The sequence below is a fragment of the Sinocyclocheilus anshuiensis genome, unplaced genomic scaffold, assembly GCF_001515605.1.
Source record: "Sinocyclocheilus anshuiensis isolate Anshui unplaced genomic scaffold, SAMN03320099.WGS_v1.1 scaffold329, whole genome shotgun sequence".
Taxonomy (NCBI): domain Eukaryota; kingdom Metazoa; phylum Chordata; class Actinopteri; order Cypriniformes; family Cyprinidae; genus Sinocyclocheilus; species Sinocyclocheilus anshuiensis.
The window spans coordinates 2331512-2345683 of NW_015540881.1; the positions used below are offsets into that span (position 1 = coordinate 2331512).

At 36.9% G+C, this 14172-nt stretch overlaps 1 protein-coding gene across 3 annotated transcripts in view; it reads right to left on the minus strand.

Annotated features, from left to right (window-relative positions):
• Positions 1–12121, minus strand: part of LOC107688511 (U2 snRNP-associated SURP motif-containing protein-like) — a 17859-nt gene extending 5738 nt beyond the window's left edge. The window contains exons 1-21 of one of the 3 annotated variants that reach the window (XM_016486200.1): positions 12020–12121; positions 11028–11126; positions 10751–10862; positions 9963–10084; positions 9805–9872; positions 9631–9719; positions 9398–9433; positions 9196–9278; positions 8940–9105; positions 8289–8500; positions 7674–7717; positions 5879–5983; positions 2796–2862; positions 2544–2710; positions 2256–2418; positions 2085–2164; positions 1905–1992; positions 1684–1821; positions 1377–1557; positions 1095–1169; positions 925–988 (exon numbers count right to left, since the gene is read on the minus strand). In XM_016486200.1, the coding sequence (XP_016341686.1) occupies positions 925–988; positions 1095–1169; positions 1377–1557; positions 1684–1821; positions 1905–1992; positions 2085–2164; positions 2256–2418; positions 2544–2710; positions 2796–2862; positions 5879–5983; positions 7674–7717; positions 8289–8500; positions 8940–9105; positions 9196–9278; positions 9398–9433; positions 9631–9719; positions 9805–9872; positions 9963–10084; positions 10751–10862; positions 11028–11126; positions 12020–12064 (2204 nt within the window). In that variant the 5' untranslated portion in view covers positions 12065–12121. The remainder of the gene's footprint in view (positions 1–924; positions 989–1094; positions 1170–1376; positions 1558–1683; positions 1822–1904; positions 1993–2084; positions 2165–2255; positions 2419–2543; positions 2711–2795; positions 2863–5878; positions 5984–7673; positions 7718–8288; positions 8501–8939; positions 9106–9195; positions 9279–9397; positions 9434–9630; positions 9720–9804; positions 9873–9962; positions 10085–10750; positions 10863–11027; positions 11127–12019) is intronic. The other 2 variants (XM_016486201.1, XM_016486202.1) reach the window with 2 other exon arrangements.
• Between the last annotated feature and the right edge of the window lie 2051 nt (positions 12122–14172).

Genomic DNA, 14172 nt, shown 5'->3' on the forward strand with positions numbered 1-14172 from the left:
CGCCCCGCTGCGCTAAAAGTCTGTCTACACTTGTTGACACTACAGTTGCAAATCATCTGAACGTAGTGTCAGTACAGTTCGTCATAAATAGAACGAGGCATCAGTTTACTGATGGGGATCGTGTCACGTCGCATCGCGCCGCATCCTGTGTAAACAACATCACTGGGTTCTATTGTCTTTTGTCGGATCGCGCCACTCGCGTGCGGTGTAGACATGAGTTTTTTTAATAGGTTATGTTATAGCCCTGCTTGTTTTTAATGTTTTTATGAAATATCTGTATTGACTGCATGATCATATCATCGTATTATTTACTGCCATGCGAGCCACAAAGTAAAGCTTGGCGAGCCGCGCAATAAGTAACACTGCTGTAGGTTGGTTTTTGGCGGGTGTGCTTGTGCTGCCGCGGTCTTGTTCATTTCGTAGGGTGCAACATCTCTCTCACTCGGCAGCATGCCTCTGTTTGAGGTGCTGCAGTAAATTGGTCGTACTGCTACCTTTGCTAGCAACAGACTTCAAACACACTTTGCAGCGGGGTGTTGTTTGTTCTGTGTCTGACGCCGCAAAACCAAACCAATTTCAAATTACGAATGACACTGTGCCTTTCTTGGGAACGAGTTCTTTCCTGCTCGCTGCCATGTTGTTTGTGTATCTCTATGGCAAACGCGTGGGGGGAGGGCTGAGCCCATTCGGAGCCACGGGAGCCCAGAGGGGAGCGTCGGCGGATGTTAAAGAGAAAACCGATTTTCATTCAAACAAATCGACGTAAACTACACATTCGAGTTAATCGATAAAATTGATTTATCACCCAGCCCTAACTCACACAAGCAGTTTCTAGGGATTTAATTATTTTAACTTATGACTATGACCTTTCCATGATTTAAATTCCATGAGTTTTACAAACCAAGTAGAACTAGTAAAACTTACCTTGTTTTACTTTTCTCAGATTCATCTGGTGGATCAAAGATTTCCCATTTTGACGTGGTTACAGCTAAAAACAGAGAAAAATCATGGTTTGATTTCAAAATTCTCAAAACTTAATGATCCCAGGAGAAAATTAAGCTTTAGACAATGTTATAAATGTCATCTAGACTAACCTTGAGCCTCCAAAGCAGTACCATCCACTTCCTCCCATTTTGACGGGGCCACCTTAAAGCCTAGTTTTTGATCCACTGAAAAAAAAAAAATAAAAAAAAAATAAAATAAAAGGGTCATTGAAAAACAAATTTCTGTTAGAACATCTCCCATGACATTCGGCAATTGTAATTGTAAAGTACATTCTTATGGATTTTTGAGTGATGCGTTAATAAGTTTACCAAGTAGGTAACTAAGTGTATGAAAGTTGAATGAAATAAAACCAATTTTGTCAGCATTCTTACAAGGAACGCCATCCAGATCATCATCTGTTCCCTTGATGGGCATTCCATCCAGGTCATCAAGTGATGCACCATCAATTGGCGCTCCATCTATGGGCATGCCGTCAACATCATCCAAAGGAGCACCATCCAGCTCCTCCTCCACAATAGGAGCACCATCAATGTCCTCCGACCTTTCTGGTTGCTAAGTAAAAATGAAATAAACATTCAATCTGTCAGTTCATGTCTAGATGAACTGTGACTCAACTCAAACCTGACCATTGAATATCTATGAATCATAACTCAATCAGTCAATCTCTATGAAGCTAACCTCTGGCAACAGGTCTTCAGTCTCCTTTTCAGGTTCGAGACTGACGAGGCCCAGGAAGATGTTCTGAAGTTTAATCAGGAATGGATCGGGATACACTGCCCAGCCTTCCCACGCACGGAAACAGGACATTACTCGTTGCTGTGAGGACCAAAATTGAAAAACATCAACTCCAATCTTTAAAACAGAAATCCATTGTGTGTTAAAAGAGCAAAATGGCGCACCTTGAAATTCTCGGATTGTAAATGGCCCTGTATTGTCTTATAAGTGGCATTTAGGTCAGAAAATATCTGGCAGAGTTTTGTTTCAAAGCTGTAAAAGAATCAAAACAAAACACAATGAATAAACCGACAAACAAGAATTAATACCTTGATTGTGCACTCAAAAATAATTCTGAGACTTACAATTTTCTGTAATAGGAGGCATTAGCAACTTTTGCAGATGAGTTATACAGCACATCCGACACCAAATATAACCTTGCAATCTGAGGGAGGACAGAAATGCACACGTAAATAAAAGTGATGAGACGCATACAAAATTCTTTGTTAATCGTAATTCTGCTGTGTAAGAGTGACCTTCTTTGGCAAAGGTGTTTTAAGTATGGACAGAGACTCGGCGATGCATTCCACAATCTCTTCGGCTGCATCAGCATGCGTGAGGCAGAAAAACATGACATCAGCTATGCCGCTCTTCCTTGGCGTGAGACCTCGGAGTAACTCCTCCAATTTATCCCTCTCGCTGCAGAAGAGGAGAATATTAAGTACACATAACCAACAATATTGGCTACAACCAAAACCCTAGTAGCTCCATACTAGAAGGATTGGATATCTCCATAAACTCCAGATTTTGATAGATAGACATACTCGTCTTTCAACGCGCCCTTCTTGCTAGTTTCATCATCTTCATCATCATCATGCTCCTCGTCTTCAGGAGTGCCATGTAAATATGGGTTAAGAGGTGGCGGTCGCCAGATAGATCCGTTCTTAAATATTCTGAAGTCTTCTGTTTTCCATTTTGTTGGAGATTCGCCCTGTGAGTGGAGATATTTTTTTATTTTACAGCTGAACACATTTCAAGATGTTTCTGACATAAGAATAAAAATAAATAAGACTAACCTGCAATATGGTGTATAGCTTCCACCGGTAATAAACATGAGCAGGACTTTGATTTTCAAATAAAAACCTGTTGAATTTTAACAAAAAACAACGTTTGATTTAAGGACATTATCAGAATACAAGTAAACTCTAAAAATCACACGAATGCAATCGGAGTTATATAAAAAAATGTCCTTGCTCTTCCAAGCTTTAAAATGACAGTGGGTGGGTGTTATTGTTCAACAATCCAAAAGAAGTGCAATAAAGCGCATCCATCCATAATAAAAAAGTGCTCTGGGGGGTGAATAAAGGCCTCCTTTAGCAAATCGATGCATTTTTGTAAGAAAAATATCCATATTTAAAACATTATAAACCGTAATCTCTAGCTTGCACTAACTGTCGTACATGCAAGCCGTTCCAGGTAGATGACATAGGATGTCAGCGTAGCATTAGCTCCGGTGAGAATATGCTAGTCTTGCAAGAACCGACGTTTGTTTACAGGAGCAAAGGAAGCAAAGTTTCCTTACTTTAGAGCAAAGGAAAACCAGTCTCCTCTTGGCTTATATCGAAATCCTCCAACATTTTTCTTTACAAATCCGTGTTTGTACTTCTAATTCATGTACATGAATTTGCTCTCTCCTTCGCGTTTGTCACTAATCACGCTATGCCGACATCCTACGTCATCCGCCAGAAAGGCACTCTCTCATGAACATGCGTACAACAGTTAGCGGAAGCTAGAGACAACTGTTTATAACATCTTAAAGGGATAGTTCACCCAAAAATGAAAATTTGATGTTTATCTGCTTACCCCCAGGGCATACAAGATGTAGGTAACTTTGCTTCTTCAGGAGAACACAAACGAAGATTTTTAACTCAAACCGTTGCAGTCTGTCAATCTTATAATGGAAGTGAATGGGAATGTCCTGAGCGCGTGCTGAGTGCGTCTTCGACAGCCGGCGCGTGACGCGTCTTCTTCTTCTTGCTTTACGGCGGATCGCAGACTTAAGTGCATTACCGCGACCTATCTCTCAAATGGACCATTGACACTCCTAATTGAGATTGTAGATAGAGTGTCAATGGTTCATTTGAGAGATAGGTGGCGGTAATGCACTTATAAGTCTGCGATCTGCCGTAAAGCAAGATTGCGTTCGATCCTTCGCTAACTGTGCTGATTTAAATCTAGCGGTTCTGTTGTGTTTGTGTCACAAGTTCAGTGACGCAGGTAGTGGCGATTCTCTCCGGCCAATCCGTGATCAGCAGAGTTTAAACGTCACGTTTTGGAAACGGTACGGTTCACTTGGAACCTCAACCGAGATGGTACTAAAAAAAGTACCAGGTACTAGGTACTGTACCCAGTGGAAAGCCCCCAAAAAGTGAACCGTACCGAGCCGTACCGTGCAGTACCATGCAGTGGAAAAGCGCCAAAAGTCACCTACATCTTGGATGCCCTGGGGGTAAGGAGATAAACATCAAATTTTCATTTTTGGGAGAACTATCCCTTTAAATATGGATATTTTTCTTACAAAAGTGCATTGATTCGCTGAAGGGGACCTTTATTCACCCCACGGAGCCGCGTGAGGCACTTGTTACTGTTGAACAATAACACCCAACGTCATTATAAAGCTTGGAAGAGCCAGGACATTTTTAATATAACTCCGATTGGATTTGTTTGAAAGAAGAAAGTCATATACACCTAGGATGCCTTGAGGGTGAGTAAATCATGGGCTAATTTTCATTTTTGGGTGAACTAACCCTTTAAAGTTGTGATGAAATGGAAGTGACAGATCTTATCTTTTTAGTGAAACATTATTGGAAAATCTGGGACTTGGTTCTATCTAGGGCTGGGCGATATAGCTAAAAAAATTTATCAACGATATAATGTTTCATATCGTTCGGTATCGATAATTATTGACATTTTTTATAACCTTTTTTTAAAACAAAGAGCAATAGAAAAAAAACATTTAAATTTAACTACTGTATTTCTAAATTAACCCAATTTATTGAGACAAACAACAAATATTTTTTGTTTTAACAGTCAAACACAAAATAAAAATGAAACAAATATCTAATTTCTAATGTTTTATATGCAGATTAAATAGGTCTGAAGGAAACTTTTGGCTTGTCTCCCGAAGCCACAGGAGGGCGCAATGAGCAAAATAACGCAGCACATTAAATTGCCAACGCAAAGGAAATAACGGTCTATAAAAAGAAAAACGTGCATTATGTCTAAATTAACTCATATAAATCAAACATCATTTAGTAAATTGCATAAACAATTATGAACAAAACAGCATCATGTATTTATGCATTTCTTGATACAAAGAGGCGAATCACCCATCACACAGATTGCCTTTAAAAACATATGAGATGCAGTGAAACGGAATAAACCTCCACAAATTCGTGATGCGTTTTCTAAAAATTTCAACTGTTTTAACTTTGCATGGCTTTCTATACATCTCTTGTGTGAGACGTGAGAGCAGCAGTCATATTTGTCCATCTAAAAAATGCGCTATATTTCTCTAATATTTTGAATGAATAACGCAGCAACTGCGTGTCTTGTGGGCTAGACTTATAAAACATTAAAATGCAACAACGTCACTTACATCATCATCACCGCATCTCGCACTCCACTAATGACGCTCCCTGAAGCACACCAAACATTTGATTGTACTATTTTTGCATTCCAATGCAAAGGTTTATTTTAAATTCGACTAATACTCATTTTTTTAATTCACAATCTCCTCATCACAGGCAGGCACAACACTCAATTCAGCATGAGTTCGTGTGTGCGGTCTGCGTCACTCATAGCACGTGCCTATATCGTGCGCTATATCGAACATTTTTTCTATCGTTATCGAAGAGGGTGTACCGTCAATAAATATCGATACCATTTTATCGCCCAGGCCTAGTTCTATCCAGTGTTTGTTGATGGGATGGAGGCAGATCTGAATGTGAAACTGCAGTCGAAAGGGGCAGGTTTAAGATGACTAAATGATTGAGGAATTCTTTTTAAACATGCATTTTGAAAACAGATTTGGTGAATTTTTTTTTCATACCGACTTTAAAGGCTTGGAGTCAAAAGAAAGTGATTAAAATGCGCTCACCTGTAGAGCGAATTGTTGATCTCTCTGTTCATGATCATGGCTTCAAACATTGGACCCTCACGCACCACAAATTCGATCATTCGATGGATGAGAGAGAGCAAATTCCTACGAGAAAAACACAGTTAAAGCGAAACAGATTCAGCGCCATCACCAGCCACACCTAAACAACTGCTACTGCTACAATATGACATCTAATGAAATGCAACATCCTTACACTTACTATCCATGAGTCAATAAACATGTTTGAGCTTTTAAGATTTAAAACTGACTGACAGTCAGTCAAAACATTTAAATCCACAATCTACATCTGAGTCTCAGCCATAGCATTCTGCCCTCGTAACTTATAATTAGATGTGCTACTGAGATACTAAATGTGAGGCAGAGTGATAGTGATCTTTCTTGCTTTTTGACAATGGACAAGTGTGGATGGAGAGGGACAAAATCATGTAAGCCCTTCTAGAGTCAGTTAAGGGATAGGGACAACAATTGGCTTCCTGACTGGCTCGTGAAGTGGCCGATAAAATCAACAGATGATGTTTTTCAAATGTACTGAAAGACAAATCACAAGTATTGGAGCCGATCATACCAATGTCAGGAAATCATTCTGTATACTTTCCCCAATCCATCCTGTGACGCTTTTCTGGTCCCTCGCTGCTGCAGACAGTTCAACTTGTGCTGCTCACCAAGGCCAATGTCAAAGGTCACTGAGACTATGGGGATTGGGTGTCGCTTTTGTGCCATGCTACTGGGGCAGTTGAAGTGAGCAATAGCCAGAGGGCTGGTTTTGTAAAACTGACACTAGTTGAATGCGTGTTGTGTAGTGTTTTAGTTGCTAAATTAGTAGTGTCATGAATCACATCTGATGCAGTCTGATAAAATCTGAACAATTCTCTCAAAAACACCCAAACTAGTGGAACGACCTGTCAAGCATGCTGTAACATTGATATCTGATAATTCTATTCTGTCCAAAAGGAGGACATACAAACACCAGACAGAATTAAAACATAATGTACACTACTGCCTGAAGTTGGGGGCTGGTAAGATGTTTTTAAAAGAAGCCTCTTATGCTCCAAGGCTGAATTTGATAAAAAATGCAGTAAAAACAGTCATATAGTGAAATATCACTACAATTTAAAATCTCTTTTCCTGTTTTAATATATTTAGAAATGTAATATATACCTGTGGTGGCAAAATTGACATTTTTAGCAGCCATTACTGCAGTCTTCAGTGTCACATGATCTTTCAGAAATCATTCTAATATGCTGATTTGGTGTTAAAAAAAAAACATTTCTTATTAGAGATGCTGAAAACAGTTGTCATGCTTATTTTTGTGAAAACTCTGATATACTGTCTTCAGAATTCTTTGGAAAAAAACATTTATTTAAAATAGAAATCTTTGCAACTTGCCTTTACTGTCATTTTTGATCAATTTAATGAATACTTGCTAGATAAATGTACTAATATCTTTAAAAAAATCTTACTGACCCCAAACTTTTGAATGGTAGTAGCGCATGTCAACAAAAACAATAAAAAAAAAAACCACAGACCTCTCTCTATTAATATGAACTTCACCTATCTGAGCGGTATGAAGCAAAACCTTTATAGGGAAATGCAATGCATGTGTGTGCCTTGTATTGTTAGTAGCTTCTCCTTATTTTCATGCAAGGCCTCAACTATTGCTCACTCAAACCAGCCTCTGGTAGCATGGATATGGCCAATCTTTCAAACTACAGAGATGGGATAAGTTCTTTCTCTACATTTCATAAGAATTTGGAAAAAAAGAAAAACCATGTACCTTTCTGTTGGGATAACCACTTTGACTATGGCTTGCGACAGAGTCTGGATATGAAGTCACATCAGATAATAAACATAGAATATATGTGAGTATTGTTAAAAAGAAACAGGCATAACACTAAATGCAACATATACTCCAACAACAACAAATGTGTTCTACTGTGTCAGTTTTAAAACTTGACTGAACACATTCCTTAGAGAAAGTGCAGTGAAATCATACATCATCTGCATCCATAATATATATATTTAAAAAATCTCTTTACATTTCTTCAAACAGACAATATCAAACATGTACAATTTCATCCTAACTTGCAGCCAAAACCCATAAAATGTCTTGTGCAATGAATAATCTACACTCCAAAAGACTTACCGGAACAATCAGCATGGTACACATGTAATTTATATGATTGATTTATTTACAAAAAATGCTAATTGCTAATTTAGTAAATTTGCATGATTCTATGGGCAAAATATTTTTCACAAAGAAGATCAAGCCAAAAAAGGTCTGCACCTCTTTCACACAAACAAAATACATTTATATAAACAATTCATTTCTCCTAACTACTTTTATGACCATGCTAACCAAAATCTTTTTGTCCCACGTATGCCAAGTTACCTTCTCAAACTCCTCTTTGCACTTTGGAGGGGGAGGCATAGGAGCGTTGGGGTTCTTCAGCCTCTCTTTGGGCTGGGCATTGAAGGGCAGTCCAGAGGGTGGAGGCGGGAGTGTGTGCTCCATCATTGAAGGTGGAATGTATATGGGGTGAGGAGGAATTGGTACACCTTTGCCCCAGCCCAGTTTCATTTCAAAATTCATTATCATTTTGCCTGAAATGGACAGCATTTGGCAAATTCTTCAATGGTTTTATGAGGGAAAGCAATTTTTTATAATATCTATGAGAGCAGGATGGCTAATGTGCAAAATAAAGCTGATATAGGCCTATATGCTATCACACTATTTAAAGACAGTAAAAAAAAACACGCATAATTTCTGCAATTAAAATTATATTTAATATTTGCTGAAAATGTTCAAAAGACCCCTTAAAATTAATATGGAAACAAATTAAACTTGATTCTGTAATCTTATTATTGTATTTTTCACAAATAAAGAAGTTAATAAACATGAAAATTGTAGTATAGGTAGTAGTATAGGCACAGAAGTTACACTTCCGACACCTATCGCCAAAAAATAAAAGCTTGTGATAAAAAATGCAGAATATCGTTTGATATATTGCATTACATCAACATGAACAAGAAATATATTTACCATTTAAATGTTTAAGTGCACGTTCAGCATCTCTCCTCGTCATGAAGGCTACAAAACCACAGTTCCTTTCTCTGGCCCTTTCCTCATCAGTCCTGGGCCACATAATTTTCACACTGGCTAATGGACCATAGCGACCGAATTCCTGACAGAGCATCTCCTCATTCATCTGGATCGTGAGAGAGTATGTTTTAGCATGGGAAACTGGTTACAGACGTTACCTAACAACAATTATCAGGAAGAAAGAAAGACCAATTACCTGAGGATTTATGTTCCCCAAATAGAGATTTGTAGTTGTCGGATCACCAACATCGTGTGAGCCAGGAGCAGAATCATCCAAGACTGAAAAGCAAAATAATAGCTCTGAATAACAACTGACGTTTTACCATCTCTTCTTCCATGATGGGATACATAAACAGCAAAATGGTCATTGCATTACACGGTATATAAAACAAAATTACCACTGGACGGACGGTTTCTTCGTGAAGAACCATCCGCTAAAAGCAGAAGAAAAGCAGTGTGAATTTTGTTTTCTGAATTGAAAACGCGTATGCGCTGCTGAATTGTGGCAGTGGCCAAGACATGTGGGAGGGGCACAAACTTCACTGGGTCCATGAGCGAACGTAGGGGGAAACTGACTGTTTTGGTGAGAAAAAAACAAAACAAAACAAAAAACCATGAATAAAGAACTTACAGGATCGCCTTCCTTCCATTGTGGGAAGAGGCTCAAAACGACTGACTCGGCCCTTCAACCGGTGCCGTTCATCACGCTCCTCCTGTATCCTACAAAAACAACAGAGGGTTACACTTGAAATGATCATTTTAAAGGTGCTGTCATTTGTTGAATAGGAATTTAAAGAACATCTACTGTTTTAGTTCTTCTTTGAAGAGTTCAAGGTTGCTCTTTTTCTTTTCTTTGTCTCCCTTCTTCGATGCCTAGCCAATATAATAGAAAAATAATGGGTTACATGACAAAATAGATGCTTTAAAATAAGATCAGATAGAAATAAATGACAAAAGACTCACATTGTGTTTATCTAATGCTAAAAACTGTGATGGAGTTTCCAAAGGTAAAAAATTTTTAGCCTCCAAAATCTTTGATTTCGGTTTGTAGAGCTTTCCTTTCTTGTGATCAGCTGCCGCTTCCTCTGTAACAGACACGTAACAAAGTATCAAAGCAGAGACAATTAGGAGGACCATATAATAAAAATATCTGCATAATTTAAAAGAAAAGTCAAAGAAACAATAATCCATTGTTCAAAAGTTTGAAGTCAGTAAGATCGATTTATTTGGTGAAATTAATTCATAACACTTTTATTCAGCAAGGATGCATTAAATTGATGAAAAGTGACAGTAAAGAAGTGTATAATGTTACAAAATTAAAATAAAAAAATTTCCAATTCAAGTAAATGCTGCTCTTTTGAACTTTCTATTCATCAAAGAATCCTGGGGAGAAAAGTGTCACGTTTCCACAAGAATATTACGCAGCACAACTGTTTTCAACATTGATAAGAAATGTTTCTTGAGCAGCAAATCAGCATTTTAGAATGATTTCTGATGGATCATGTGACACTGAAGACTGGAGTAATGGCTGCTGAAAATTCAGCTTTACCATCGCAGTTACAGTTACTACTGCATTTTGGATTACATAAATGAAGCCTGGGTGAGCATAAGCAAATTATTAAAAACATTTAAAAAAATCATACCGATTTATGAATTTACAGCCTTTGGTTTTGTTGTATGGTGGAACTCAAATAATAGAAAAAAAAAACATTGATCGCAGATAAAAAGATCAACCTGTAACATTCACCTACCTTTAGTAGCATTAGCAATCCCACCACGTACAAATGTCTTCACCTTTCCTTCACCTCCCTCAAAGGCAGTGAGAAATTCCTCATAGATCTCCGCTGCTGCCCTTTCATCCTCCTGTGAAAATCACAGATCGTGTCAGATATTTATTATAGTGGAATAATGTTAAACTTGTATCGTCAAGCTAGAAGACATATGACAAAATGAAAAAAATGTGTTCCAAAAAAATCAAACATATTTTATATTCAAATGAATTCCAGTCTTTAGACCTCATCTGCTTACCTTCTTCTTGAGTTCATCTTGCTCTTTCTTACTTAGTGTTCTTTTTGCAACTGCCATCTTGCCAATACTGAAGGCCTTTAACTTACTTTCCAATAAAGCCTGCATGAAAATATGAAAATAATTAATAACGCAAATGATCCATAACTTTCCTCTTATAACAGAGACCTTTAGTTTCTTGGAAAAAAAAAAATATTAATGCAGTTATATACAGTCCAAAACGCATAATATGGAAAACAAGACGAGGAAGGAAAAAATAATGAATGTATCCATATTTGGTAATGGTTTGTTTAGGTTCTCTGAATTACAGATGTAACTGTTTGCCATGAATAAAGAAGCGCACTTTGCAAAATACTATCACTGAGTACACCAGGACAGATGAGCTGGACTGGCTAATATAACACCAGAACTACCATAATCATATAACTATACATATCAGCTGTGTTTCTATTTCTGTTGATACGTTCACATGACTAGTAACGTTACTACTGGTGAGTGTGATCATGTTAGCTCGTCAAAGCAAAATCAGCAAGTTAGCACAAAAATATGCACACACAAACGCACAATTAAGACATTAACAACGCTAATAAACAAATCAATCTCCTCTCTATGGGAGTATAACGTCCAGAAATCAGTGTAATACAGTAGTAGACTACGCTCGTGTTAGCTCTGTCAGCAAACAATAAACAAAGCAAGTTTTTTAAGTTCTGTGGTGGTGTCAGCGGTATCATCAAACATAATATAAGAAGATCAAATGCAGCATATATGGCCAACAGACTTTAGTCTGTTCATGTGTATTACAGAAACAAAATCTGTGCAGGCGCCGGTTGTCTAGCTAACTGCACTGCTAGCGAGTTAGCATCACAACCGAGCAGCTTGTATCACAAAGCGACACACTACTGAATCAAACTCAATATTATTCCGCTCTTATTATCGTAAACGAGAAAGATTGGTTTTAATATACTGATATAAAGTAGAAAGGTCAAAAAAATTACCTTAGAGTTGGCTTTCTGCGCCCCACCTGGCGTTTTGTCCGCCATTTTGCCCAACTCTGTGCAAGCGCGTGAGGCGCATTCGCTCTCTCACAACAGTGAGTGAACGAGTCCATTTGATGTCTATTGCTGAAGACCGATCTGATCTAAATGAGTCTGTCATGGCCTGCGTCCCAATGTGCATACTATCCATCCTAAATTCTATGTGATAGTAGTCATTTTCAATACTATTTAGGGCAGATAGGGTGGATAGTATGCACAGAGAAGCAGGGATGGTCATGGTCTTGTCATCAGAGCACAGTCTGTGTACTGGTATAGTTATGTGAACTGTTATTGGTGAACAAGATACTGGATTTCAGAATGCACTTTTAAAAGAATTGCTTTGTACAATGCATGTGGAGTCTGAGGCTGGTTTACATTTACTGGTCTTAGCTGGTTCAAGCTCGTATTTAGCCTGAGCATATGAAAGACTGACCAAGCTGGGAGACCAGCAAACCAAATAATTACACAGTTTACAGTGGCTGCACCTCCTGTGCTAATTGATTTGCAACAGGACATGACATACAGGCCAGTCCAAATAATGTTTTGCCACTGTAAATTCATTTTCAATATACTAATATTCTTAGGACTGTCGGAATTTTCAGTGACTTGTAGCTTCAGATTCTGTATAAAGATGTAATGCTGCATAAAAGTAGTAGGGCCTATACTAAAATATGGCAGTTCTGACCCACCAGAAGCTTTGCGTCTCTGTAAAGGAAATGACACGTTAGCCTTCAGCTTGGCAGTTGTCATGACATTAATTATTTACAATTTCATATATTCACTCATTTCATGTTTCTATATTTATAATTTTCAATACAAAATGTTAATTTCATAACATTATATCTGCAGCAATAATTCCTGCATAAATGTATGCTGCCTCTGTGCAGCATTAAACAATCTATGCACCTTTTTAAAATACATTAGTGTTGTCAAATGGATTAATCGCGATTAATCGCATCCAAAATAAAAGTTTGTGTTTACACAATATATGTGTATGTACTGTGAATATTTATATGTATATATAAATACACACATACATGTATATTTATGAAATAACCATATGTATGATTTATATATAAATTACATGTATTTCTTAAATATATACGCATGAGTGTGTATTTATATATGTAAATATATTATATATAAAAATAAATATATGTAATATATATTTATATATAAATCATACATAATTATGGTTATTTCATAAATACAGTATACATGTATGTGTGTGTGTGTGTGTGTGTGTGTATATATATATATATATATATATACATATTATTTAATTTTTTATTAATCCATTTGACCGCACTAAAATATATACACAAAACTTAAAATGCAGCTTCTGTGCAAATGGTATTGCAAAAAATATGAATTATTTCAATTCACAAAATAAATGTAAATATATAATTTATGTAGACAGTGAGGTAGGTGTTGTTATGCAAATGAAAAAAAAACTGTTTAAGAAAACTGATAGGCAGCATAAAAGGCCTTTCACTGCCTTGAATGAGTATATGCTGAATAGTTTACAAATCCCTCTTTATAGTATATATCAATCACACATTAGTAAAGCATTAGTAGCCCATAAGAACTCCAATAAAGCTGATCATATTAGTTGACAGTGAGACAACTAAAATGTATTCTGTATTTAATTTACCCAGTTTCAGTATTTAAACAGTACCCTGCTTTAATATTCATGCAAATATTTTAGTTGTTAAAGCATTCTAACAGTAGTTTCAGATTTCCAGTATCATAGTTTTAATTGTGTGTTTGTTTGTATGTATGTATGTGTATGTGTGTGTGTGTATATGTATATATGTGTGTATATGTGTATATATGTATATATATATATATATATATATATATATGTGTGTATGTATATGTATTATATATATATATATATATATATATATATATATATATATACACACCGCGCCACGCTCTTTTGTTAGTTTTGACTGCTTTTATTGTCCTCATTTGTAAGTCGTTTTGTATAAAAGCGTCTGCTAAATGACTAAATAAATAAAATAGTTGAGGTAGCTGACATGATATTTTTACAATACCACTTCATGATAACCTTGTGGGAGCTTATGTATTCTTTATAGTGCAAAAATACA